Raw genomic sequence first — 27,922 nt, forward strand, 5'->3', positions numbered from 1 at the left:
CATTCATACTGGTGAAAAACCATATCAGTGTGAATCTCTGTGGTAAATCATTCTCTCATAATGGTCATTTGGTTACTCACAATCGCATTCATACTGGTGAAAACCATATCAGTGTGATATCTGTGGTAAATCATTCTCTCATAATGGTCATTTGGTTACTCACAATCGCATTCATACTGGTGAAAACCCATATCAGTGTGATATCTGTGGTAAATCATTCTCTCATAATGGTCATTTGGTTACTCACAATCGCATTCATACTGGTGAAAAACCATATCAGTGTGATATCTGTGGTAAATCATTCTCTCATAATGGTCATTTGGTTACTCACAATCGCATTCATACTGGTGAAAAACCTTATCATTGTGAGATCTGTGGTAAATCATTCTCTCATAAGGTCATTTGGTTACACTCATACAGGTGAGAAACCATATCAGTGTGAATCTGTGGTAAATCATTCTCTCATAATAGTCATTTGGTTACTCACAAACGCCACATACTGGTGAGAAACCCTATCATTGTGAGATCTGTGGTAATCAATTCTCTCAAATAGTCAATTGGTGTTCACAAACGCATTCATACTGGTGAGAAACCATAATCATTGTGAGATCTGTGGTAAATCATTCTCTCATAATAGTCATTTGGTTACTCACAACTCGCTCATACAGGATAAAAACCATATCACTGTGAGATCTGTGGTAAATCATTCTCTCAAATAGTCATTTGGTTACTCTCACATCGTACTTCATACTGGTGAGCGACCTTATCATTGTGAGATCTGTGGTAAATCATTCTCTCATAATAGTCATTTGGTTACTCACAATCGCCTTCATACTGGTGAGCGACCTTATCATTGTGAGATCTGTGGTAAATCATTCCTCGTAATAGTCATTTGGTTACTCACAATCGCCTTCATACTGGTGAGCGACCTTATCATTGTGAGATCTGTGGTAAATCATTCTCTCGTAATAGTCATTTGGTTACTCACAATCGCCTTCATACTGGTGAGCGACCTTATCATTGTGAGATCTGTGGTAAATCATTCTCTCGTAATAGTCATTTGGTTACTCACAATCGCCTTCATACTGGTGAGCGACCTTATCATTGTGAGATCTGTGGTAATCATTCTCTCGTAATAGTCATTTGGTTACTCACAATCGCCTTCATACTGGTGAGCGACCTTATCATTGTGAGATCTGTGGTAAATCATTCTCTCGTAATAGTCATTTGGTTACTCACAATCGCCTTCATACTGGAGAGCGACCTTATCATTGTGAGATCTGTGGTAAATCATTCTCTCGTAATAGTCATTTGGTTACTCACAATCGCCTTCATACTGGTGAGCGACGTTATCATTGTGAGATCTGTGGTAAATCATTCTCTCGTAATAGTCATTTGGTTACTCACAATCGCCTTCATACTGGTGAGCGACCTTATCATTGTGAGATCTGTGGTAAATCATTCTCTCGTAATAGTCATTTGGTTACTCACAATCGCCTTCATACTGGTGAGCGACCTTATCATTGTGAGATCTGTGGTAAATCATTCTCTCGTAATAATCATTTGGTTACTCACAATCGCCTTCATACTGGAGAGCGACCTTATCATTGTGAGATCTGTGGTAAATCATTCTCTCGTAATAGTCATTTGGTTACTCACAATCGCCTCATACTGGTGAGCGACCTTATCATTGTGAGATCTGTGGTAAATCATTCTCTCGTAATAGTCATTTGGTTACTCACAATCGCCTTCATACTCGTGAGCGACCTTATCATTGTGAGATCTGTGGTAAATCATTCTCTCGTAATAGTCATTTGGTTACTCACAATCGCCTTCATACTGGTGAGCGACCTTATCATTGTGAGATCTGTGGTAAATCATTCTCTCGTAATTGTGATTTGGTTACACACATTCGCCTTCATACTGGTGAGAAACCTTATCATTGTGATATCTGTGGTAAATCATTCTCTCGTAATAGTCATTTGGTTACTCACAATCGCCTTCATACTGGTGAGAAACCTTATCATTGTGAGATCTGTGGTAAATCATTCTCTCGTAATAGTCATTTGGTTACTCACAATCGCCTTCATACTGGTGAGAAACCTTATCATTGTGAGATCTGTGGTAAATCATTCTCTCATAATAGTGATTTGGTTACACACAAACGTACACATACAGGAGAAAAACCATATCATTGTGAGATCTGTGGTAAATCATTCTCTCAAAATAGTCATTTGGTTACTCACAATCGCCTTCATACTGGTGAGAAACCTTATCATTGTGAGATCTGTGGTAAATCATTCTCTCGTAATAGTCATTTGGTTACTCACAATCGCCTTCATACTGGTGAGAAACCTTATCATTGTGAGATCTGTGGTAAATCATTCTCTCATAATAGTGATTTGGTTACACACAAACGTACACATACAGGAGAAAAACCATATCATTGTGAGATCTGTGGTAAATCATTCTCTCAAAATAGTCATTTGGTTACTCACAATCGCCTTCATACTGGTGAGAAACCTTATCATTGTGAGATCTGTGGTGAATCATTTTCTCAAAGGCATCATTTGAACAGACACACGCATACACATACAGGGGAGAAGCCATAACCTTGCATTAGTTGTTGTAATTCATTTTTTGGAAATGGTGTTGTAACTACACACGAAAATGTTCATCCCAGACACAACCTATGTAATGGTCGTGTCTGTGTTAAAGCATTCTCTCATAGACCTAACTTAACTGTCCATGAACGAATCCCTACATGAGAGTAGCCATGTCCGTGTGACACGTGTGGCAAATGATTCTCTCGAAAAAGCCACATGCATAAACATGGGGTATTCACAGAGACGTGTTACTGTCTCAATGTCAAAATTGATTAAGTCATAACGATAATTACACTAATTGGTCTGCTAAAAACACAGGCTTTTTCCTTTCATCAGTTATAGAATTTCTTAATAAAGAATAATGAAATAAATATCTATTTTGTGCTTGTTTTTTTGCTCTATATCTGGACCCTGTTCCCTTTCTCCCTTTAACCTGTCAACTGGCACAAAGTGACGTTCCTTCAATACTACCCCTCCTGCCCTGCCAGTTTTGAGGCTATTTCTCTTGCAAGGTCCTTGGGGGCCCTGTCGGTTTGTAAAAGGGTTGACATTAGGAAATGCATTCTGCTGTAGAAAAAGCCAAATCAGACAAGGGAAATGGTGCAGCTCATGGCTTTGTCAGCTCCGGTTGAAGCATCCCAAATAGCCTGCCTGAATGGAAAACAAACATAAACGATGTCGGAAGTATCTAGCAAGGTGAAGCGCTGTCCTTTGATATGCACAACAGCAACTAACATATCTCTCCACTCCATGTATGTTTTTTTTTATATTGGTATTGTGTGTCTATACGGTGATTTGAACTCTTGTCTCTTGACAAACAGTAATTTTCGCCTTCGGGGCAGAAAATTTCTGAATTTTTGTGAAATGTTAATCTTTGAAAATTTTTCTTTCTTGTCATTTGTGTGACGAGGTTCTCTTGTCTTTTGAGGCAAGTTCAAAATAAAGGAGTACGACAGGGTCCTTTGTCTCTGCTGAATGGAAAACAAACATTAATTAAACGATGTAGGAGTATTCTTAGCAAGGTGAAGCGCTGTCCTTTGACATGCACAACAGCAACTAACATATCTCTCAACTCCATGTTTTTTTTTTTTTATTATTGGTTTGTGTGTCTATGGTGATTTGACACTCTGTCTCCTGAAATACATGTATTTCGCCCTTTGGGGCACGAAAATTTCTGTCTTTTTGTGAAATGTTCAATCTTTGAAAATTTTTCTTCTTGTCATTGTGACGAGGTTTCACTGTCTTTTGAGACAAGTTCAAACTCATGGCTTTGTCAGCTCCGGTTGAAGCATCCAAAATATGCCTGAATGGGAAACAAACATTAAACGATGTCGGAAGTATTCTTAGCAAGGTGAAGCGCTTGTCCTTTGATATGCACAACAGCAACTAACATATCTCTCAACTCCATGTATGTGTTTTTTATTATTGGTATTGTGTGTCTATACGGTGATTTGAACTCTTGTCTCTTGACAAACAGTAATTTTCGCCCTTCGGGGCAGAAAATTTCTGAATTTTTGTGAAATGTTAATCTTTGAAAATTTTTCTTCTTGTCATTTGTGACGAGGTTCTCTTGTCTTTTGAGGCAAGTTCAAAATAAAGGAGTACGACAGGGTCCTTTGTCTCTGCCTGAATGGAAAACAAACATTAAACGATGTAGGAAGTATTCTTAGCAAGGTGAAGCGCTTGTCCTTTGACATGCACAACAGCAACTAACATATCTCTCAACTCCATGTTTTTTTTTTTTTATTATTGGTATTGTGTGTCTATACGGTGATTTGAACTCTTGTCTCCTGACAAACAGTAATTTTCGCCCTTCGGGGCAGAAAATTTCTGAATTTTTGTGAAATGTTAATCTTTGAAAATTTTTCTTCTTGTCATTTGTGACGAGGTTCACTTGTCTTTTGAGACAAGTTCAAAATAAAGGAGTACAACAGGGTCCTTTGTCTCTGCCTGAATGGAAAACAAATGTTAAATAATGAGGAATCAAGTATTTATAGCAAAGTGAAATTATTTTTTTCTTTTTGACTTGCAACTGACATATTTTGCCTCTCATCTTCCTCCAACGTATTGTGAATAAATATACAAATATTTCTGGTGTCTGCTATTTTAGAACCAATACTTTGAATGTGTCAAGCAGGTAACTGGCAGAAACCTAAGCACATCGGGTAAAATGCTTAATGGTAATTCTTCTGCCGTTACGTTCTGAGTTCAAATTCCGCTGAGGTCGACTTTGCCTTTCATCCTTTCGGGATCGATAAATTAAGTAACAGTTACGCACTGGGGTTGATATAATAGACTTAATCTGTTTGTCATCTCTGTGTTTAGCCCCTTGTGGGTAGTAAAGAAATAGGTATTCCATCTGCCATTACATTCTGAGTTCAAATTCTGCTTTCCTCCCTCCCAGTTGTGGGCTATTTTGTCTTACAGGGTCCTTGGTGACCCTTTCGGTTTTGTTGTCACATAAAACTCACTGGTGATGCTGCCAAGAGAAAAGAAGTTGTGCTGGTGCCATTGAAAGAGGATGGTGCTTCCACCATATCAAAAGCCCTGGTGCAGGACCCATATTACAAGCACTGGTCACAGGGGTAAATAAATAGCACAGATGCTGCTCCCAGGAAAAAGGCATTGGTGATGGTTCCACATGAAAAGCGATACTAGAGGGGTCATCCAAAAAGCACGGATGATGGTGCAACTTGTAAATCATTGGTGATGGTACCACAGAAAAAGGGTCACTGATGATGGTGTCTCGTTAGAAGAACTGGTGACTGTGATACATGAAATGCATGGGTAAGGGGCTCACATTATAAGCACAGGTACTATTACCATTAAAGGTGGCGAGCTGGCAGAAACGTTAGCACGCCTGGCAAAAAGCGTAGACATTACATTCTGAGTTCAAATTCAGCGTAGACATTACATTCTGAGTTCAAATTCAGCGTAGACATTACATTCTGAGTTCAAGTTCCCACACTGAGCCCACACTTAAGGTGCTATGCAGTGGCACTGAGCCCACACTTAAGGTGCTATGCAGTGGCACTGAGCCCACACTTAAGGTGCCATGCTGTGGCACTGAGCCCACACTTAAGGTGCCATGCTGTGGCACTGAGCCCACACTTAAGGTGCCATGCAGTGGCACTGACCCCACACTTAAGGTGCCATGCAGTGGCACTGAGCCCACACTTAAGGTGCCATGCAGTGGCACTGACCCCACACTTAAGGTGCCATGCCGTGGCACTGACCCCACACTTAAGGTGCCATGCAGTGGCACTGACCCCACACTTAAGGTGCCATGCAGTGGCACTGAGCCCACACTTAAGGTGCTATGCAGTGGCACTGAGCCCACACTTAAGGTGCCATGCAGTGGCACTGACCCCACACTTAAGGTGCCATGCAGTGGCACTGAGCCCACACTTAAGGTGCCATGCAGTGGCACTGAGCCCACACTTAAGGTGCCATGCAGTGGCACTGAGCCCACACTTAAGGTGCTATGCAGTGGCACTGAGCCCAGGGATCTTTTCCGTTTGACCGGCAATTTTTTCTAGTGGGGTCATATGAAATTGTCACCCATAGTTATGACCCTAGTATCGATCTATTGCATTTCAATCTATTTTTGTGTTTGGGTTGGGGGTGGGGAAAGGGTATCTTTTTTATTCAGAAATGTAAATAAACCCAATCTGTTTCTTAAACGAGGGACATATTCATACGGCACAGAATGTTTTCACCTCAATAGACGTCATTGATTGGTTGAATTTGCAGAAATTGAAGAAAAAAAACAACAAATATCTTATAAACTATAGAATTTTCTCAATAAAGCCAAGAGAAAAAGATGTTTTATAAACACATTCTACCAGTATACGAAGTTTAAAAGTGTTTAGTTAGGTGGAAATTATTTTAAAAAACTGCTGGTCAAACCGAAAAGATCCCTGTTTCTTAAATGAGGGACATGTTCATACAGCACAGAATGTTTTTTACCTCAATAGACGTCACTGATTGGTTGAAATTGAAGAAAAAAAACAACAAATATCTTACAAACTATAGAATTTTCTCAATAAAGCCAAGAGAAAAGGATGTTTTATAAACACATTCTACCAGTATACGAAGTTTAAAAGTGTTTTGTTTTGTGGAAATTATTTTAAAAAACTGCCGGTCAAACGGAAAATATCCGAGCCCAGAACCACGTGCTTGGCAAGGTTTCTTATGACACAGTCTGTCTACATTGTTCTAGACTTTCGTTACAACTAATCCCTGAAGTCAAAGTATATTCATAGAAAAAAGCCATGTCTGTGGTAAATCATTCTTTCAAAGCAGTGAATTATCTAAACCCAAACATTGACACGGGGGAGAATCTGCGTCACTGTGAGATCTATGATTAATCATTTTCTGCGTATATCATTTTAGCTAGACACAAATATATTCATACAGGAGAGAAGATATATCAGTGCGAGATCTGTGGCAAATCATTTCCTCAAATGAGCGCCTTGGCGTAGGAGTGGCTGTGTGGTAAGTAGCTTGCTTACCAACCACATAGTTCAGGGTTCAGTCCCACTGCGTGGCACCTTGGGCAAGTGTTTTCTACTATAGCCTTGGGCCATCCAAAGCCTTGTGAGAGGATTTGGTAGACGGAAACTGAAAGAAGCCCGTCGTATATATATATATATATATATATATATATATGTAGGTGTAGGAGTGGCTGTGTGGTAAGTAGCTTGCTAACCAGCTTGCTTCCGGTTACCCATAGTGCATTTGGTTTGTCGCTTGTGTGCGAGTCGGACGTCGGTGTTGTTGCTGTGGTGAGACAATGTACTCAGACCTGGTTAGGTCTGAGTTGTCTTCAGAGGAGGAGCTCGTGAGGGCGGTCATAGCAATGGACAGTATGCTTGAAAAGAACAAGAGTTTTGCAGAGGTCACGAAGAAGAGACGAAAGGAGCTGGACTTGGCTGGTTTGAAAAACCATGGCAAGTTGCTACAGAAGGTGGAAGGGGACGTAAGACTGTCGCCCCCCAAAGGAATCATGGAGAAGATAGAAAGAAAGACTATCACCTATAAGGTGTTCCCTTTAAAAGGAAAAAAGGGCTGAACAGGTGGAAGCAGATACAAAAAGAGCGCTAAGAGAGAGTCAAAAGAAATCACATACATCACAAAAGGAAAAGATACGGAACAATGATTGTCCAATTTAGGACAGCTGAAGAGGCAATGAGGCTGGCAAGTGTGGTGGTGAAAACGGAGGAGGTAGTGCTTCTGCCCAAATACCTTGGAAGAAAAACTTCCAAAGTGAGGGTAGAAGCAATTCCGCCGGACGTAGAAGGGGCTTGGATAGCGGCAGCTGTCCTTGATGGAAGCGAGGAGAAGGTGGCTGTCCTTGTTGGAAGCAAGGAGAAGGTGGCTGTCCTTGTTGGAAGCGAGGAGAAGGTGGCTGTCCTCCAAGCCACAGAAACAGAAGAAGGAGGGTGCAAAGGAAGAATGCTCGAATTAATCATTCTGACAGAGGAGGAACAACTTGAGAACTTGGCAGAAACTGTGACGCTGGGGGAAATCGTTCTGAGGGTGTGGGTAGAGGGCAGAGTACCACGTTGCTTTAAATGTGGCCAAAAGGGCCACATTAGAGCATACTGCTCTCTACGAAAGACTACGGCCGAGGATGTGGTTGCAGAGACAGAAGAGAAAAAAGAGGAAAAAGAAAAAATAGACGAAGGAAGCGATGAAAAGGAGGAAGGGAAAGTTGCAGAGCGCACAAGAAGAAGAGAAAAAAAAGAAAAGACACTGAGTATGATGTGGGCACCCAGTCCAACCCCATCCCACCCAAGACCACTCAGACCCATCCTCCCCATACAGACAATTTTCCCCTCAAGAAAAAAAAAAAAAGAACAGACAACACAAAATTTAGAAGACCCCCCTCCCGGCAAAAAAGGTTATGAATGCATGACGGAGAGAAGGTTACCATCAAGCGACAGGATTGAACGAAAAGAGAAAAAGGACTCAGGACCCAGAGACAGCGAGTTGTGTTACTCAGTGTGGGGTGAGTAGCACACTCTTCATAATATCATTCATATTATCATATTTTAATTTGTTCTTCATGTGCATTTTCATGTTCATCCATTATATCATATTTTATTTTTTAATTGTTATATGTCCCCACATGTGTTGTAGTGTCCCCTCTGTGTATTTATTGCCTTTATGGCAAATCTGATAAAATAAAGTAGCTTGCTAACCAACCACATGGTTCCGGGTTCAGTCCCACTGCGTGGGACCTTGGTCAAGTATCTTCTACTATAGCCTCGGGCCCACCAAAGCCTTGTGAGTGGATTTAGTAGACAGAAACTGGAAGAAGCCTGTCGTATATATGTATATATATATATATATAATATGTATACAGTTCTATTTGTATTTAAGTATGTAGTTGTTTATGTGTGTGTGTGAGTGTGTGTATACCTACGTTTGGATTTAGTTGTGTATGTATGATTGTCTATAGTTATGTATATATATAAACATGAATTCTTCATGTATGCATATATGTATTTATGTATATATACAAATATATACACACACATATGTATGTATTTATATATATATATGTGTGTTTGTGCATATATGCATATATATATATATGTATATATGTATATGCATATATATGTATACTGTTGTGTCTGGGTGACTTCTGCCCCGTGCTATCCACCAACAACCTAAATCAAACTTGTATCTCATAAAAACAATACAGAACAACAATTTCACATCAATTGACCCCATTCTCTTTAACATGATATCAAAACACATTTCAGTAGAAACAGATCCCATAAAGTTCAAGAAGTCTTTGGAAAAATTCCTTCGAGAAATCCCAGATAAACCTCCTACACCCAGATATGTCTTTGGAAACAATATATATATATTGTGTTAGCCTCGTGAAGGGATCATTATTGGGCTTGACTTAAAAAGCAGAAGCTCTATACACAGCAATGCCACCATGTTCGATACGTTATTTGCACTATGTTGAAAATATTCAACGAATATTATCCAAATAATATTACTATTATGTTTACAATTCACCCAAGACTTGACCCCTATGCAATTCGTCGAGATCACATAACATGAAAATATTGCACCACAATTTCTTCACTGAAAATGTTCCTCTGTGTGTGTAATATATATATATATATATATATATATATATATATATATGTATATATATATTAGAAGGTTTGCAGATGATGTACAGGTATTTTATATTAGAAGAGATGAGGTACTCAGAAATTCGGATGGTTTTATATTTACAGATATTTATTTGTATATTACATGTTTTTATACATCATATATTATATATTAGCGCTTTCGCCCATTCTAGTGGGGTTTTCAATTTTAAAACCCCACTAGATTGGGCGAAAGTGCTAATATATGATATATGTTATATGATGTATAAAAACATGTAATATACAAATAAATATCTGTAAATATAAAACCATCCGAATTTCTGAGTACCTCATTTCTTCTAATATATATATATATATATATATATATATATATATAGATGGTCCATTCATGTGCACAGCAAAATTAACATGGCCAGCAGAATGTGTCCCTGGATTCACAGAACTTTCCAGTTGAGATGTATCCAGATATCCACACCATTATCCTTTATTTCTCCACTTTTGCCTGACCCCTCCTTGGAACTGTTGTCCACTGTGGTCGCGCCACACAAAACAATGTACATACTTCATCATTTTAAACATAAATAGACACCTTATTTAAAGGAAGCAGTAGGAAGTTATGGTGTTTTCAGTAGTGTGGTGTATATATATATATATAAAGCTGAAGTTGTCTGTGTATGGCAGGTTTGGTAGCCTTCAACTAACACCATCTCCTCCGAGACCCTGCAGTGCAAGTTGACCAAAATTGAGAGTATGATAGAAGAAGGCTTGCTCCAAAAATTATTTACATCAAAAAGGTGCTTTTTTTCTATGAAAATCCCTAGTTTTTTACGATTTTTTTACTGTTGTGTCATCATTTTTCGGTGTATTTCAACCAGAAAAATGTTCACTTAAAGAGAATAACAAGCTACATAATGCAAAATATTTACTTTGCAAAAATTCCAATTCTAAAGGGTTGAAAAGAAAACATACCCGAGCAATGCCGGGCGATACTGCTAGTCTTTCAATATTTTTCAAAGTAAAAATAAATCCATCATATTTCCTTATTTTCAATTGAAATTGTGCTGTACTCAGAGGATTACTTATTTGTGAATTCACGATACTCCTTCAAGTTTGTGACTCACCTTAGTTACATTATCATTATTTTCAGTGGTTTTATCATTTGTTAAATTCAACCACTTATCTATGAGCAACATATTTTGTCTTTGGTTCTATTAAAATATGAAAATTACTTTGAGAGTCTTTGAGCAGAACAAGAAGATCTCACTCAGTAAAGGAACTGATTTGGGGTCGTCTCAGTTGAAAGTTATCCTTTTTAGTTTTAGAGAATCAGTAAAAGAGATATATATTTTAAGTTTTGTAAATAAGTTTAAATCTAAAACTAAATATGTTCCTGTTAGTTTACATAAACATAACTTATTGTTTCATACAACTTTCAGGAAGTAATTTCATGTTTATTATATTTTTGGTGTATTTTTACATTACATATTATATAATTTCACTCCCACATGTTGGAGCTAAAAATCAGTAAGATATGTTAGCAATTTATTTAAAACTAGCAGTATCGCCCGCTGTTGCTCGGGTTTGCTTCGACCCTTTAGAATTGGAATTTTTGAAAAGTAAATATTTTGCATTATGTAGCTTGTTATTCTCTTTAAGTGAACATTTTTCTGGTTGAAATACACTGAAAAATGGTGACACAGCAGTAAAAAAATCGTAAAAAACTAGGGATTTTCATAGAAAAAAAGCACCTTTTTGATGTAAATAATTTTGGTGTTAACATGGTCCGATTTGAATTGTATCTGCTACGGAATGAAGAGCAAGCCTTCTTCAATCATATTCTCAATTTTGGTCAATTTGCGCCGCAGGGTCTCGGAGGAGATAGTGTTAGTTGAAGGCTACCAAATCTGCCATACACAGACAACTTCAACTTTATATATAAAGACTAGCACTATGTCCTGGCAACACCAGGTCATAGTTCTAGTGCATATACAGCTGCGTGCTAGAACACATACACATGAGTACTGTCCAAATCTTCGACCAATCACATACAGCTAGCTGGCATTCAATTGGCGTATCAAGTTTCAGGCATTTTGATTGTGTTTTGGGGTAGAAAATTCACAAAAAAGATTTTTTGACTGCTGTGTCACCATTTTTCAGTGTATTTCAACCAGAAAAATGTCACTTCTGTTGATTTTGTAATGGCTTTGTGGGGTGACTGGGGAAATGTAAAGATGTGCACAACCACCCTTGGACGGTTTAAAATGACCATAGAAAGTGTGAGCCCTCTAACTGAAAAATTGTGCATTTGTATAAAGGACACACACACACAGACATTTTACCGTTTATATATATAGAGATAATTTCTACAAACTTTGATACCAAATAACTTGTTTGAATACTAATAAATTTTCATAGTAACTGTTGATCATTTTCTGAAATAAATTTGATGTAATTGAAATATTTTTGTATTTAATTTCAGTTCAACCAGTTTTGTTTTCTCCTATCATGAGCGAATCTAATAACACATTATTTGGAAGGTGAGAGTCAATGTGTCTTTTCCACAACCACATTTGTATTAAAATCACAAATATACCATTATCTTAATAGGAAAGGATTTATCTACACATCAATAATTAAATTGTAAAATTATGGATTTATTTTTTATATATGCAATCATAAAGTTTTATTTTCTGCTGATAAAAAAATTGCAGTAATTAGTAACTAACAATGATCCTAAAGCTAGAATATAAAATAGAGATAACTCTTACTTGCACTCCCAACCCTGAGTTTCATTCAAACACCCCCTACATTAGAGGGGACCTGTCTTAAAACACTACAACAGGTCAAAGTGAAATGCCCACAGGTACATCATATATTACATAGAAAAAGAATCTCTATATGATATATATATCACCGTGACCGACCAGATTATCAGATGTTGCTACACATCACTGGTCACAATGCGCTTCGCATTGTTTTAGCCTTCAAATGACAACAGCCTGCTGGCTAAGTGAGCAGGCCAACAGAAGAAAGAGTGAGAGAAAGATGTGGCAAAAGAGTACAGCAAGGATCGCTACCTCCCCCTGTTGGAGCCTCGTGGAACTTTGGGTGCTTTCGCTCAATAAACACTCACAACGCCCGGTCTGGGAATCGAAACCGCGATCCTACGACCGCGAGTCCGCTGCCCTACCACTGGGCCATTGCGCCTCCACATATGATATACTCTTTTACTTGTCTCAGTCATTTGACTGCAGCCATGCTGGAGCACCGCCTTTTAGTCGTGCAAATCGACCCCAGGACTTATTCTTTATAAGCCTAATACTTATTCTATCAGTCTCTTTTGCCGAACTGCTAAGTAACGGGGATGTAAACATACCAGCATCGGTTGTCAAGTGATGTTGGGGGGACAAACACAGACACACAAACGCACACATACATACATACATATATATATATATATTTATTGAAATGGATAAATGAATTATCTTGTTAAGGATTATTCAAAATTTAACCGATACCTGGGTAGCAAAAATCACAACAGAAAAAACACGGTTGAAGTTACGACCTTGGGGTGTCGCAACCGTGCCTTAGCGTGGATAATTGAAGTTTGATATATTTAGTGAAGGAAAGAAATGGAGCTGAACGAAGATTCTACAGAATTCCTTTTATTATTTCTACACATGTTTCAAAGGCCGCAAATTTCCAAATCAGAATTTGGAAATTTGCGGCCTTTGAAACATGTGTAGAAAATAATAAAAGGAATTCCGTAGAATCTTCGTTCAGCTCCATTTCTTTCCTTCACTAAATATATATATATATATATATATATACATATATACATATATACAACAGGCTTCTTTCAGTTTCCGTCTACCAAATACACTCACAAGGCTTTGGTCGGCCTGAGGCTATATCAGAAGACACTTGCCCAAGGTGCCATGCAGTGGGACTGAACCCGGAACCATGTGGTTAAATGAAGGTAGATAACTATGAATATTTGAGAGGATATTAAAACTGTTTACACAATAATGGGGCGGAGGTTAGATACACAGCAACAACAACAAATAAACATTTCAAAGTTTATCTTTATTTCAAAAGTTAATTTCTAAGAAGATAGGGACCAATTCAGGAAGGGAATCTCTTATGTTGTTGATAGATTTGCTAGAATTAGTAGCCAAATCCCTCTCAATTCAATTATCATATTGGACAATGTGATTCTGGGTTCCCTACACTAAGGATAAAGTCAGGAGGGTCCTGGCTGGAAGGCATTTGATCAGGAGTCTCTGTTTAGTCAAGGTTGACCTTGGACTAAACAATTGCAGCATTTACACACAAGTTCACTTTTCTTCTGAAGGTAGACATTGAAGTGCCTCAAAGCATTCAGCTTCCTTAAGAGCTTTTCTGAGTGTTTTGAGTGTTCGCATCTCTGGATCACAACTTGTGTACCATGTGTGCAGCATCTGGAAGCTCTGCTCTTTAGTGTTATAAGGATAGTCATACCTGATAATCCCCAGATCGACATTTCTGATTCCTAAATTCCTGCCTGCAAAACATAAAACAATGAGAAATAATTTCAAAATCATTAACGATTACATAAAAGATGTGTACTGTAGTTTGTCATAAATGTAACAAATAAATTATGTCAATGAGAAATAGTTATGAATCATAAAAAAATAAATAAAAGATGTTGTTCTCTGTTTCTAAGAATGTTAATTAAATAATAACGAAGAGGTGGAAATACAGGATGAAAATGGTGAAGATTTTAAAGAAAATTCATTGAAAATTACACTTGTGAAAATTTATGGTAAACAGATGGTAGGAGAAGTGTTTGTGTAGGCAAAAGTGTATGGAGAACCTAAAGAATCAATATAGACCATCAACAGTCAATCCATTTGATCCACCCATCCATTGTCTCTGCTCAATATTCTTGGGAGGATTGTAAAGACAGAGTCTTCAGGCATCTCCTCCATAGGGTCTTATCAGAAGCAGCCGTCATTAGAGCATTTAGTTGGGTTCCCAAACATAAACAGCTAAGGCAATGGCTATCACCCAACCATTTAGTTTGTGATCTACCCCTAGGACCCCTGCTCCATTGGTTTGGCTTGAAGAATCTGTCTTGTCATTTGTTCCTGCAACACACGTCCATAGTACCAGAGATGTGGAGAGGAACTGGCTCAACCTGGAGAGATTCCCCGGATCTCTGGACTATACATCCTATTTAGTATCATTACTCCACAGATCCTTCAAAGGAACCCCATTTTGGCCGTCTGATAACATTCCATGCTCAATGCCTGAAATAGTTGTCTGTGATGCTTCTCCTCTTCTGAATAATTGATAACTAAAGCATATCAAGAGTTAGAAATATCTAGAAGATATGGTTTGAACTATCAGACAATACCAGTACTATTAGGCATATCTGGGCCAATTCAAATACAAAGAGACAAGATACCAGAATGATCTCAACTACACAAAGCATTGGGTTTATTATCTCATAAATAATGCATTTGTTTTATACATCTTTTATTCTTCAAAATTAAGATAAACAAAGTTCTTTTTTAACCTAAAATATACTCTCCTTCATTTTTTACAATGCTCTTCCATCTATCTAGCGCACTTGCAAGGCCCCTCTTCCAAAACTGACTTGTCCGTGATGAAAAATACTCCTCCACTACTGTTCTGCCTGCATCTACAGAATTCATATTTTTTCTGTCCAAATGATTTTGAAGACTGCAGAATAAAGGATAATCGGATGAGGCAATGACTGGTGAATATGGTGGGTGGGGAATTGTTTCTCATTCAAACTGCTCCAGCCTTTGGAATGTCATCCTTGCTGTATGTTGCCAAGCATTATCCTGATCGAAGAACACCTGTCATCTTGGAACCAAAGATGGTCATTTCTCTTCTAGCACTGACTTAAGCCACTCAAGCTGCTCACAGTAGATCTCCTTTGTTATCGTTTGGTTAGGGTTCAAAAGTTCAAAGTGGACCAAACCTTTCATATCCCACCAAACAGATAACAGCACCTTACGTGGGTAGAGACCTTTTTTATTCTGGAGTGCCAGTATTTCTCCTTTCCCTACCCACTGTCTTTGGTGCATAACGTATTTATAGAGAACCCTTTTCTCATCACCAGTCACTATTCAGTTCAGTTCAATGAGACATGGCAGCAGAGAAGAGCACACATTCACTCTGTGTGCGACCCATTGACCCAATTTGCTGATTTTTCCAATACCACGCAAGTGTCGATGAATGGTTGAATGACCGAATCCAAGCTTCTCTGCTAGTTACAATGGGATTTTGTTCCACCAGGGTTTGCAGGATGTCCTCATCAAGCTCTACATATCTTCCAGAACAAAGTTGATCTTCTTGGCTGTAGTTTCCAGCTCAGAACTTCTGGAGCCACCATTGACACTGGCTTACACTTATTGTCCAATCCCCATATACTGCATTAATATTCCTCGCACTTTCTGTTGCATTGTTGCTTTTACTGAACTCATAAAGCAAAATATGTCGAATATGCTCCTTTGTTACTTCCATTATAGCTTTGAAAAAATAACTGTTAAAATTTAACTGCACTCTTCAAAACTCACACTAAGAATAAGTACAAGGTACTGCTTTTATAGCAAGTTGATGCAGATAGTTTATCCCATCCCCCTCCGACTTTTAGTTCATACAATTGAAAACACTGCATTACTTATGGGATGACCCAATGCAAAAATTTAACACATTTTGGTAGCCAACATGGGTTCATGACTCATAATAAGGATCTCTTTGAATGGTTGAAGGACATGATTTAGAAAGAAATCAATAACACTGCTTAACAAACTTTTAATTTTTTCTTGTCTTTGATAAGTTAAGTGTTATTTCCTATTTACTTCCATCAAGAAATCAAAGGAAAGGACATCTGTTCCCTTCAAACGTTGCTTTTGTCACCTGGACATCAATGTTTTGAAACCTATTTCCAGACAGATTCAGTGCTGAGTCACTGAAGCAGAATTTTCTAGAAATTTCTAGAACTATCATCAAGAAGTTACTAAAATTTCCAAGAATTTCTAGAACGTTCTGGCAACATAGATACCAGTGTAAAAAAAGGGATCATAAGATCACCAGTTCAGTTTATTTCTAACTATCCAAGAACTGCATTCATCACAGATGGCATCAAGAGGTTGTAAGCATCTGGCAGATACATTCTGCTGTGTCTGTGGTGAATTTATCAAGACAACAGCGTAAAATCACTGTGAGACAACATCAGCTGAAATGTGCGAGGTCTACATGGTATATATTGTGACGAAAGCAAAGTTTGAAGGAGATACTAGCCATTCTCGTATTTTCTAGGGTTAAGCAAATTGGAAATAACAATTGTTATCCATGGACAAAAATCGTTGTTACCCAGTGTAATAGAGGGGTGTTAAATTAAACCAAGCAAAGAGGAAACTTTTAACTTGCAGGAAAGAAGACAGGAATCACCAACATAAACACCATCCACCTATGTACAATCAACCATTACATGTCAGTGAAGAGTGGTTCACAACTAAATGGACACTGGACAGTGGAGTGACTGCAACGTGCCACTCACTATACACAGGAGCATGTAAAAAAGGATGCACTTAATGATGTAGTCCTGTACTACCAACTGAAAGACAGAGATGTCCCACCTGAAATACTTTCCATCGTATTTCTGATTAAAACAGGCATTTTGCAAAGAAAAAACAACAAAACGTAAACTTAGTAAAAATGTAAAACAAACAAAAAAAAAATTATCATTAACTCACCAGTTTACCCTTAAATGACATATTTTAATTTGCTCTCTCAAAAGACAATATTAAATCGATTGTGTCCTCTAATTTAGCCATTTTACTGACCCCGCTAATCTCGGTGGCTATTTTATGATGTTTCAGTAATACCAACACCTTTAATAGAATCACTTTACAGCTAGCCTTTCAATTGGAAAGTAGGAATGGGAGCTTCTCTTAGTCATGCTGACAAACAAAAGCTGACACTTATTGAAATCAATTAAGTACTGTTATTTTATACTCACCAACTTGCTGCCAGTTGACTCCTAACAGTTTTGCAACATCTTGGAGACACTTCTCCTCTAACTTTGGAGTTTCTGAAATAAATATTTGCAACTGTTATACTTGAGAGTAAAAATTCTTTATTAATAATCTATATTTTATTATAGTGGGACATACCTGTCATCATCGCTGGTCATCGGGTGACCACTATGTTTTTGGTCAACATTTTTATGCTTTCTCCAGTGGGACCAGGTAAATAGCTCAATACTTAGGTCTACAACAAAATAGACTAACCTTCCTCAATTTCCTTTCTCTATTAAGACATCTTAAATAATCTAACAATGTTACAATTATCTCATTTAATTATCACTTGATAACACTGTTTTTCTTTTAGTTTTCATTTTTTGTTTCTTATATATGTGCCACATGTATTTGAGATGTTAGAAGACTTCTTAATGAAGCAGATTTCTTTCCAGGTGGGCAATGATTAATTCTACAGAGGGGAGCAAAAACATATCAGGTATCCAAAAACACTTTATGCTTTCACAAAATCTTATTAACTATATATAATTGTTCATCCATACATTATAGCAGTAAAAAAATCTGAAATGTTGCATAAAAACTGATACTCAAGAATTTTATAAGCAAGGCAGGGATACAGATCAAACTGGAAGCATCAAATCTTTTATTTGCCAGGAAATGTTGGCTTAGCTATTGCCTTTAACCCATCTTCAGTTTGTGCCATGACCTCTATACCTCTACTCTTACTGGACAATGAGGTAGCATACCATCGTCCAAAAGATTTTAGAGGTTTCTCTTTAACCCTTGGCATGGTTTTGTATGCTGTTTTGAACTTCACTTGCTTCAGCTAACCTTTTGACAAATGACTGCATTAATTATTTGGTTTAAACCCCATTCTTGACCAAAGAATTAGTTAATCCAGTCCATCCAGAACTATTTGCATACCCTTTTGCTCTCTTGTTAGTATTGTTATATCATCCTTTAAATTCCTTCTTGGGTGATTTCACTCGAGCCATTTCTTCTGATCAATCTGCTGATCTAAGTAACATTTCCATAACAAGCACAAACCAAATGACTGATATTGTGCAACCTACAGCAATTACAGTTTCAAAACGATGTCTGTTGTGAAATTTTCTGTCAGGAACCACATTTTGAAATTATTACAGCAGCTTCTAGTCAGATCTCTAATCTTCTCTCATATATAAAAGAAGTTCATTGGTTCCATCACTAATTTGTGAGATACAGAACCATAAGCATCAACCAGATCAGGTCATACAACGCTCAAATCCCTTTTATTCTTCTTTGTGTCTTGTATTGCATTGCACATTGAAAAATCATGTTCTACCCATCCAGTGGTTCTGGAAATTCCAGCATCCTGGACACTCTCGGTCTCATAGTCATTATTTTGGAGATGTGTAGCTGATCTCTTGGCAACTGGACCCATATAAATCTTGCCATCTACATTCAAGATTGAAAAGGGTCTGAACTGCTCAATCAGTTCTGTTTCAGCTTTCTTTGGTAAGTAATTTTTTTCTGCCTTGTACTAGTCATCAACCATTTCACCTTTATGCCACAACTCTTTAAGTACAGCTTATAACATAATTGTGTACAATACCTGTACACTTTCTATGATACACCATCACCTCCTGGGGCACTCTTTGCTTTTGCCTTCTTCACTCAGCTATATAATTGTTTCTGCTAGAAACCACCAAGTTGAGATTTGATTCATGGTTTTTTGGGGGCATTTCAAACTGTCCATGAGTGGGAATGGATTATCTCACTTAGGATCAGTGTAGATCTCCTGTATGTGCCCCTCCAGTTCATCATCATCACTTCACGTCCATTGTCCATGCTGGCATGGATTGGACAGTTTGACTGAGGCTGGCAAGTTGGAAGGCTGCACCAGACTCCAGTCTGATTTGGCATGGTTTCTACGGCTGGATGCCCTTCTTAATGCCAACCATTCCCTGAGTGCAATGGGTGCTTTTACATGCCACCAGCACGGCACCAGTATCTGCCACGACTGCAATTTTACTTGGCTTGATGGGTCGTCTTCTCAATACTTGGTTTAAAGGTCATGTTCTAAAACACCAAACAATCAGTCTCACTAAAAGGCCAACTGAAGTCTCACCAAAATATACAGAAAAGCGGAAGGTTTTACTTGATATGATTGGAAGAGATGATTCAGTTGGACAGCAATATAGTGTGGTAACGAGGGTTTTGAAAAATGATCAAAAATAAATGTTAATTATGAATTCTTCGATTAATACAAGTGGATAGATCTGTAGGAGAGAGTATGAAGTCAATTAGTTTGACATGTTATGTAACTTGTAATTGTTTTACTGACCCATGAGGAATGAAATGAAAAGTCAACCCAAGAAGGTACTGAACTCAGGGAATGATTATTAATAATAATAATTAATAATAATAATAATAATAATAATAATAATAATAATAATAATAATAATAAAAGAGAGGAACGTTTAATTTTGTTGAATACATAACAATCTTTCTTGTATTTGTGCCACAATAAAATGCACCCAGGATCCTTTATAAAGCTGGAATGTTTTAGTGGGACGTGTTCCTCAACCAACGAAGGTGGACAGTAACTGCTAACAAGAACTGACTTGGACAGTGACCCCTCCACCATCCATTCCACAGGAACATGGAAATCAGATGATAAATGATGAGGACAATGTCATTTATTGTATCTTGCAGCTAGTATCTATCAAAAAGAGAATGCGAGAGAGAGAGAAAAACAACAAAGAAGCAATGGCTATCTCAGTAGCAAGCCAGTGTTTTCTACTTCGATAAAGACAAAGCGTTTAATGGATGTAATGATAGATTTCCTATCAGTGACAAAAAGACAGGATGTTGACACTTGGAATGTATTTCATTGTAAGTCTGCCAGATTATGAAAGACTCCTGCTAAAACAACAACTTATTAGTAAACACAGTATAAATGTAAAATGAAGGCCTTGTCGTTAAAGCACTTGTTCACCCCCAACCAAATAACATATTTTAGTTCTCTATTCCAAAAGACATCATTAACTTTTGTCTGTTCTAACCTTGGTGGGCATTCTCTTAAATTTCAGTAATTTCTTCAAAAGAATTATTAAACAGATAATTTTTCAATTGAAAATTAAGAATGGAACCTGTTCTCAGTCCTTCTGACAAACAAAATATGCTCAAGTGAAGTAAAACTAATTTGAAATCACTTACAGACTTATTTTATACTCACCAACTTTCTGTTGCTTAACTTCCACCTTCTTCGATGTGCTATGGGAGCGGTTTTCCTCCAAATTTAAACTCTCTGAAATAAATATTTAAAAGTTTTACAATATATAGTTAAATTTTTTTAAAATTATTTTTCTTAATAGTCTATATTTTATTATTGTCAGACATTCCTATTATCAATGGTCAACTGGTGACCACTATGGTTTTGGCTAATATTTTTATACTTTCTACCGTGATACCATGTTAAAGCTCATTATTCAGGACCACCACAAAATAGACTAACCTTCCTAAATTCCTCCCCTTTTCTCTCTCTATTAAGACAGCCTACATAATCTAACATTTCTGCGAATATCTCATTCAATTATCACTTGATAAAACTGTTTTTCTCTTCATTGTGTCTTTTCTTTCCTACAACCTGTTCTCAGTCATTCACACAAACAATATATCTCAGGTGAAGGTAAAATTTATAGAAATCAATTACAGTTATTTTATACTCACCAAAAGATTCTACAACCGTCTTGACTGTTTTTTCTCTACACCTTGGATACACTGAAATAAGAATTGGAAATTAAGAATGGAACCTGTTCTCAGTCATTCACACAAACAATATATCTCAGGTGAAGGTAAAATTTATAGAAATCAATTACAGTTATTTCATACTCACCAACAGACTCTGCAACTGCCTGGGCTGCTTTTTCTCTACACCTTGGACACTCTGAAATAAGAATTGGAAATTAGGAATGGAACCTGTTCTCAGACATTCACACAAATAATATATTTCAGGTGAAGGTAAAATTTATAGAAATCAATTACAGTTATTTTATACTCACCAATAGATTCTACAACCGTCTTGACTGCTTTTTCTCTACACCTTGGACACTCTGAAATAAGAATTGGAAATTAGGAATGGAACCTGTTCTCAGACATTCACACAAATAATATATTTCAGGTGAAGGTAAAATTTATAGAAATCAATTACAGTTATTTTATACTCACCAACAGACTCTGCAACTGCCTGGGTTGCTTCTTCTTCAGACTTTGGACACACTGAAATAAGCATTTCAAAGTTTTATACTTCATAGTAAAATTTCTTTGTCTCTTTTAATAATCTATATTCCATTATTGTAAGGCATTCATATCATCAATAGTCAATTGGTGACCACTATGCTTTCGGTCAACACTTTCTAAGCTGTTACTATATAATAGTTCAATATTTAGAACCACAACAAAATAGGCAAACCTTTCTAAATCTCATCTTTCTCTTAAGACATCCTATATACTAATCTAACAATTCTGAAATTCTCTCACTTAGTTATCACTTCATAACACTCTTTTTCTCTTAGTTTTGTTGTTTCTTTCTTATGTCTTTGCTGGACAAGTTTAACACAAAATTTCACATTGGTTATTTGTTCCTGCCCATTAGAAAATTGCAGACTACAGCCTACAAATGACCACAAAAGCACAAATTTCACAACTTTTGAAGTAAACACAGTGGTGTCACCCAGCACACCGCCTCATGAAAGTCACTGCTAGCTCTCACTGTGCACGCAACCATGTGCTGCCATCTGTTGGCATGCTACAGAACTAGTCCGTGAACTTTCTGATACTACCTTGGAGCAATGACCAGGCTTCATGTTCGAATTAAAACGAATCAACTCAAAAGTAAAGCCAAAAGGTGAAAGAGTCAGAAAACAATGTCTCTTTTAGCATTAATCACATCTAAAAACTAACGAGTGTGAGTATAAAATGTCTAAAAGGATGGCAAACATTATAACAAGTGTTAATCATATATTATTACAAACAAGGAGTTGCATGTCTCCACTACAATATGAAGTGCATTATTCCATATCAGAAAGTTAATGAGACAACAGACAGATCAAGAAAGAATGTTCTTACCAAATCCACTTTTCCGGAGTATGTGTTGTCGACATATGGGGCATTGCTTAAATGCCAGTTGAGAACAGCAATTCTGACAAATAACAGTATGTTGACATGGATGGAGTGTGACAGTAGCCTTTTTCTCTTGACACCACCGACACCTGTGGAACAAAATATTAACACATCCCATCATTAACATTCATTTATAATAAAATATTTCATTGTGGACATATTTAGAGTACAGAATATTAAGGGGCACAACAGTAACCAGCAAGAGTACATCGTAAATTCATCTTTAAACAATTACATACAAGCAGATTTGTGTGTATACAAGTGTCACATTAACATACACATACAAGGGTGGGCTGAAAATATCAAAGGCTGACTAAGGTGCAGCCTTCCAACATGCCATCCCAGTCAAACAGTCCAATCCATGCCAGCATGGACAACAGATGTTAAATGATGATGATGATGATGATGATGTCATACACATTGTTAGTGTGTGTTTTAGGTTATTTTCACATGAAAGCGTACATGACAACTGATTGAGTCAGAGAAGAGAGAGAGAAAAAATTGTTGGTAGACAGATAAATCCTATTTACTTCTAAATAGCAATTTCAAAATGTGTTCATTCACTTTATTATTTAGTACTACATTTTCATGGAGGTCACCGAACTCTAAAATAGTCAGGGGTGGATGGAGAGGTATATCAGTCAACACAAGCAATCATGTGAATGTCATCAAAATAGTGTTTTTCGTTTGATCCACTAACAACTGCATTTTCTGTTTATTGTTCTTATTATTGTTGTGTGGTCTTAAGGCTGCAAGCTGGCAGAATCATTAGCACACGGAGCAAAATGCTTTCTGGCATTTCGTCTGCCTTTACATGCTGAGTTCAAATTCAGCTGCGGTTGACTTTACCTTGATGTTGATAAAATAAGTACCAGTTGAAAACTGGGGATGTTGTAATTGACCTTGCTGGCCTTGTGCCAGAATTGGAAATCATTATTGTTGTCTTGAGTCAAGACACTAATGACGGAATAATACATTGGGAGAATTCAAACTAAATAAACATATAAACATGATTATATACAAAAGAGAAAATGTCCTGGTTTATCTTGTCGTTGCCAGTGAGTACTTACAGTGATTGTAAAAATGTTTTTAATTTTTCTTTCAAATGTTGATTTTCTATGCAGTCCAATGGGGTCACTTTCTTATCATTACGATGGTATAAGCTGGCTCCTTGGCTGGCAAGATAACTCAAAACTACTATTCCAGAGAGCCTCCTATCCATGTCCAGTTGGAGCTCTTTGCAGCACTGCAAATGATGAAATATAAAACGATGAGTAGAATATTACACAAATATATATTGTAGATAAACAAATCATGTCAAATGTAGGAAATATAATGGAACAAGTATCACAAATAACAGAACACAACAAACCAACAAGAACCTATCTTTACAACTGGCTTGATAAAGCCAACTGGCCATAACAAAAGAAATACTTATGGAAGAGTATTGTATATATAAATATAACACAACATAACAACAAACAATGGCAAGCTACATTTTTTTACACAAAGGCCATTCTAATTACCATGGGGGTTGTGTGATGGTCTATGGTCACTCAAGATTTTCTGTAATTCCTTGGGGAGATTTTAACTGGTTGCAACAAGAAGTATTTTTTTAACAACATATATACTCCTACTTGAATTTGTTTACCATCTGCAAAACTGCCATCAAAACTCAGATTTTTGACATCTTCAGATCTGCATCTATGAAAGCAGTCACCCATATTTTCCTACTGGTAATTTCGATAATCCAAATATTGATTGGGAAACATTTCACTGGTCACAAAGTGCAACTCATTTCCATAACAACAAACAATGAACAGAGAACACCAAGAACATAATAATTTCTTCAGACACAGCAACAAAACCAACACCAGACAGACATATCCAAGCATATCAATAATGTTTCCAAAATTTATAAAGAAACATTTTTGGCTGATGAAGTGAAGTAAAGATTGGCATGGTGGTTGAGGCAACACACCAACACATTATAGTCAAGAAATTGTTGAAACTGTTAGTCTGATAGACAATTCCTATAATAATGGGTTGTTGACTGCTAGAGTAGCTTCTTCTCACCAAAGAAGACATTACAACAATACATAGGTGACCATCAACTGTCTGAAATAGTCACACATCTGTAGTGACCGTTACATATTTGGGAATCAAAGAGTTGCTTAAATTCTGCAACAATAGACAATAAACACCATCAGATCTACAAGTGGATAGATGCTGAGGTCTTTCAAACAAACAAACACACACATACATATATATATATATATATATATATATATATATGCACCTAGAAGTAGTTGATAGCTACTGTCATCTAGGTAATCAAGTCAGTAGTGGAGGTGGATGCGCCAAGAGCATAGCTGCTAGAATAAGATTAAGCAGGGCAAACTTCAGAGAGCTTCTATCTCTGTTGGTAACAAAGGGCCTCTATGACTATCTGTCTAGTTACATCGTCATACATACAATCTCGGGACATTACACTTTTGTGCACACATCTTAATGTAAATTCATTCTCATCACATCTCCCTTCTTTACAATCATTGCAAGGGGTATTACTGTAGTCAATATACACATAAAGTCCAAGCCCTGGCAATACTTGGAACCCTAATTATTAACTTTGAATAAACTCAGTTATATATTCATTATCATGCTGATAAAAGAAACTTTCTTCGAAGTCCATGAATTTATTTTCTTTAAATTTAATTGTCCATAAACGAATTTATTTTCCTTTTCCTTTCTTTGAAAATGATTAATGAAATATGCTTTCTAGCAATTAACACAGTTCAACTCGTTTAACTTGAAATTCGATATTTAAAACAGTTTGTGAATTTCTCTTTCTTAAATTTAAAGACTTATCTCTGTCGTTGGTCACCTCTCCTTCATACAGTGATGGCAGTGTTTACATGACACATATTTAAGACGGGTTACCTTCTTTACAGTGGAGTGGCCATGCTTTTGAAGGTGAAAGGAGATGGAATATTGTTAGTTACATAATACAACAAGTGCTATCAGGAGAAACTGAATTATTTAATACTAAAGGAAGAGAAGTGGATGGGAGTGAAAGAAAATAGCAAACAATGTCTGCCTGTTTCTCTATTTCTCTCTCTTTCTCTCACTCACACATACACACATCCTCCTCCTCATCATTTTACATTCGTTTTCTATGCTGGCATGGGTTGGATAGTTTGGCAGAAGCTGGGCAGCTGCAGAGCTGCTCAGGCACCAATTGCCAGTTTTGGCATAGTTTCTACGGTTGCATGCCCTTCCTAATGCCAACCACACACACATATTCACAAACAATTTTAAAAACTTACCTCATCTAAAATGGGAATGGGTTCCACCTCAGAATGGAATATCTCTTTCTTTATTATGGAGAGGTGCAAACAATTATTGCCATCATTGTCGACAGCATTCATATTTGCACCATGTATAATAAATTTATGGATTATTCCGAGGTGGGTCCTGGACACGGCTTCCAGCAATGGTGTCATTTTGTTATGATTCCCAATATCCAGTTTCACTGAATCCTTTGTGGAAGTAAAAATAGAAATTGAAAATGTACATGGGATATGTGTAAGGGACATGATAAATCTATTAAGAGGTCTTAAACAGATTGTTTCAGCCTAATCTATATTTATCTCTCACTATAGTAAATTTTAGGGGAGCAGAACAAGAGTGAACATATAATTAGCAGATCAAAACTAGTAAAGAAGAATTATGATGTTGCTATATTAATAAGGGGTTCATAAAACAGGTGAGTTGGTTAGTGTCCACATCCTTAACATTCCTGTACATACACACACATATACATGAATGTTATGGAAGTGAGATACACACAAACATATATATATAGATATATTTACACACATATATATATATATATACATACAGGAGTGGCTATGGTAAATAGCTTGCTTACCAACCACATGATTCCGCGTTTAGTCCCACTGCATGGCACCTTGAGCAAGTGTCTTGTACTATCATCTCGGGCTGGCCAAAGCCTTGTGAGTGGATTTGGTAGACAAAAACTGAAAGAAGCCCATCGTATGTGTGTGTGTGTCCTCCCAACATTGCTTAACAATTGCTAGCGATTTGGCAAAAAGGATCAACAGAATAAGTACTAGGCTTACATAGAATAAGTCCTGGACTCGATTACCTGTTGTGGCGAGAGTCACAAAAACGCGTGCAAGAACAGACTTGACTGAACGACTATGAATAGTAGCAGTCTGAGTGAGAGACCAGAGAGAGTAGGTGTTAATTGCAGGAAGTCGTAAGGTGTTGTTTTCATTGTTTGTTGGTTTGTGTATGGATTGTTGTTGTTACCCTGATCCGTAATATGTTTTATTGTTACTACAAGGTTATAGTATAAACAGTATCATGTCATAATAATTGGTGATACAATCCCAATACATACATACATAAATATATATACATATATATATATATATATATATATATATACTGAGATTCAGTAAATAGTATTTTATACATAAATATGAGGGAACCACTATGTGGAAGCCATTGCGCTAAAAAGAGATCTGCATAGCTCTCAACCACTAAGAATTGTTCTCCAGAAAATCATTTACTGAATCTCAGTTTTTTATACACTAGACCACTGGTGTTAAATTGATGTTATTAAATTAATATCCAATCTTTCACCCACATTTTGATTTTAATTTTAAATATATATATATATATATATATATATATATATACATATATACACATATATACATATAATATATATAGGGTTTATCTCCTATGTAATGTAGTGATGATGTAGTGCATAAAATGATGGTGTAGTGTTTGCAGGTTGAAGACTATTGTATGTTTATGGGTTCTGCCAAATGCAAGCTTTCTTTTCAGGTACATGATGCTGCTGTCCCCCATCCCAGGGTCTCATGGACCCATACCTTCAACACCCTCAGGGTTAGTACTCTCA

General features: G+C 37.0%; 2 protein-coding genes across 17 annotated transcripts in view; one reads left to right on the top strand and one right to left on the bottom strand.

Annotated features, from left to right (window-relative positions):
• Positions 1–27,922, top strand: part of LOC118768190 (zinc finger protein 665-like) — a 360,963-nt gene that overhangs the window by 145,220 nt on the left and 187,821 nt on the right. The window lies entirely within an intron of this gene.
• LOC115225405 (serine/threonine-protein phosphatase 6 regulatory ankyrin repeat subunit B-like) overlaps positions 13,813–27,922 on the bottom strand; it is a 33,869-nt gene continuing 19,759 nt past the window's right edge. For 3 of the 16 annotated variants that reach the window (XM_036514175.1, XM_029796362.2, XM_036514162.1), the window contains 10 exons: positions 26,295–26,507; positions 24,039–24,214; positions 22,915–23,057; positions 22,015–22,065; positions 21,849–21,899; positions 21,683–21,733; positions 21,517–21,567; positions 21,023–21,094; positions 17,784–17,855; positions 13,813–14,288 (listed from right to left, as the gene is read on the bottom strand). In XM_036514175.1, the coding sequence (XP_036370068.1) occupies positions 14,083–14,288; positions 17,784–17,855; positions 21,023–21,094; positions 21,517–21,567; positions 21,683–21,733; positions 21,849–21,899; positions 22,015–22,065; positions 22,915–23,057; positions 24,039–24,214; positions 26,295–26,507 (1,086 nt within the window). In that variant the 3' untranslated portion in view covers positions 13,813–14,082. The remainder of the gene's footprint in view (positions 14,289–17,783; positions 17,856–21,022; positions 21,095–21,516; positions 21,568–21,682; positions 21,734–21,848; positions 21,900–22,014; positions 22,066–22,914; positions 23,058–24,038; positions 24,215–26,294; positions 26,508–27,922) is intronic. The other 13 variants (XM_036514164.1, XM_036514166.1, XM_036514165.1 and 10 more) reach the window with 13 other exon arrangements.

Source organism: Octopus sinensis, linkage group LG27, assembly GCF_006345805.1.
Source record: "Octopus sinensis linkage group LG27, ASM634580v1, whole genome shotgun sequence".
Lineage (NCBI taxonomy): Eukaryota > Metazoa > Mollusca > Cephalopoda > Octopoda > Octopodidae > Octopus > Octopus sinensis.